We start from the raw sequence: 572 nt of genomic DNA on the forward strand, positions 1-572 counted from the left end.
CCACCACTTGACAGCCAGTGTTGGGGGTGTTTACATGCCTGTGGTTTAGCAGTTTTGGCAAAAAAAAGGACTGATATAATAAGTACCAGGCTTTTAAAAGAATAATAAGTGGTGGGGTTGATTTGTTTGGCTAAAATTCTTTGAGGTAGTGCCCCGGCATGTCTACAGGCTAATGACTGACATAAGTAAAAGATAAGATATATATACATATATATTAAATCCTAAATTCTTTTTTAAACATACATACTCTTTATCTCTCTATGTCTCTCATTTACTCTTTTCACACCTCTCTCTATTCTCTCTCTTGTCTGCATGCTTTTCCTTATTCTGACTCATTCTGATTCCAGAATGCTCAAACCCAAAGAAATGCAGAGCTAGATTTGGTCTTGACCAACAGAATCAGTGGTGTAAACCGTGCAGGTAGGGAATATTAAAAAAAAAAGAAAAGAAAAAAGAAAAAATGTTTAAATAAATATATATATATATATATATAAATATATATGTGTATTTGCATACATGTATGTTAATATATATATATATATATATACATATATATATTGTGTGTGTGTGTG

At 31.5% G+C, this 572-nt stretch overlaps 1 protein-coding gene across 1 annotated transcript in view; it reads left to right on the plus strand.

Annotated features, from left to right (window-relative positions):
- Positions 1-572, plus strand: part of LOC106876393 (transcription factor 7-like 2) — a 79,055-nt gene that overhangs the window by 70,299 nt on the left and 8,184 nt on the right. Inside the window, exon 9 of the mRNA XM_052968454.1 lies at positions 348-420. Within this exon, the coding sequence (XP_052824414.1) occupies positions 348-420 (73 nt within the window). The remainder of the gene's footprint in view (positions 1-347; positions 421-572) is intronic.

This window comes from Octopus bimaculoides, chromosome 6 (genome assembly GCF_001194135.2).
Source record: "Octopus bimaculoides isolate UCB-OBI-ISO-001 chromosome 6, ASM119413v2, whole genome shotgun sequence".
NCBI lineage: Eukaryota > Metazoa > Mollusca > Cephalopoda > Octopoda > Octopodidae > Octopus > Octopus bimaculoides.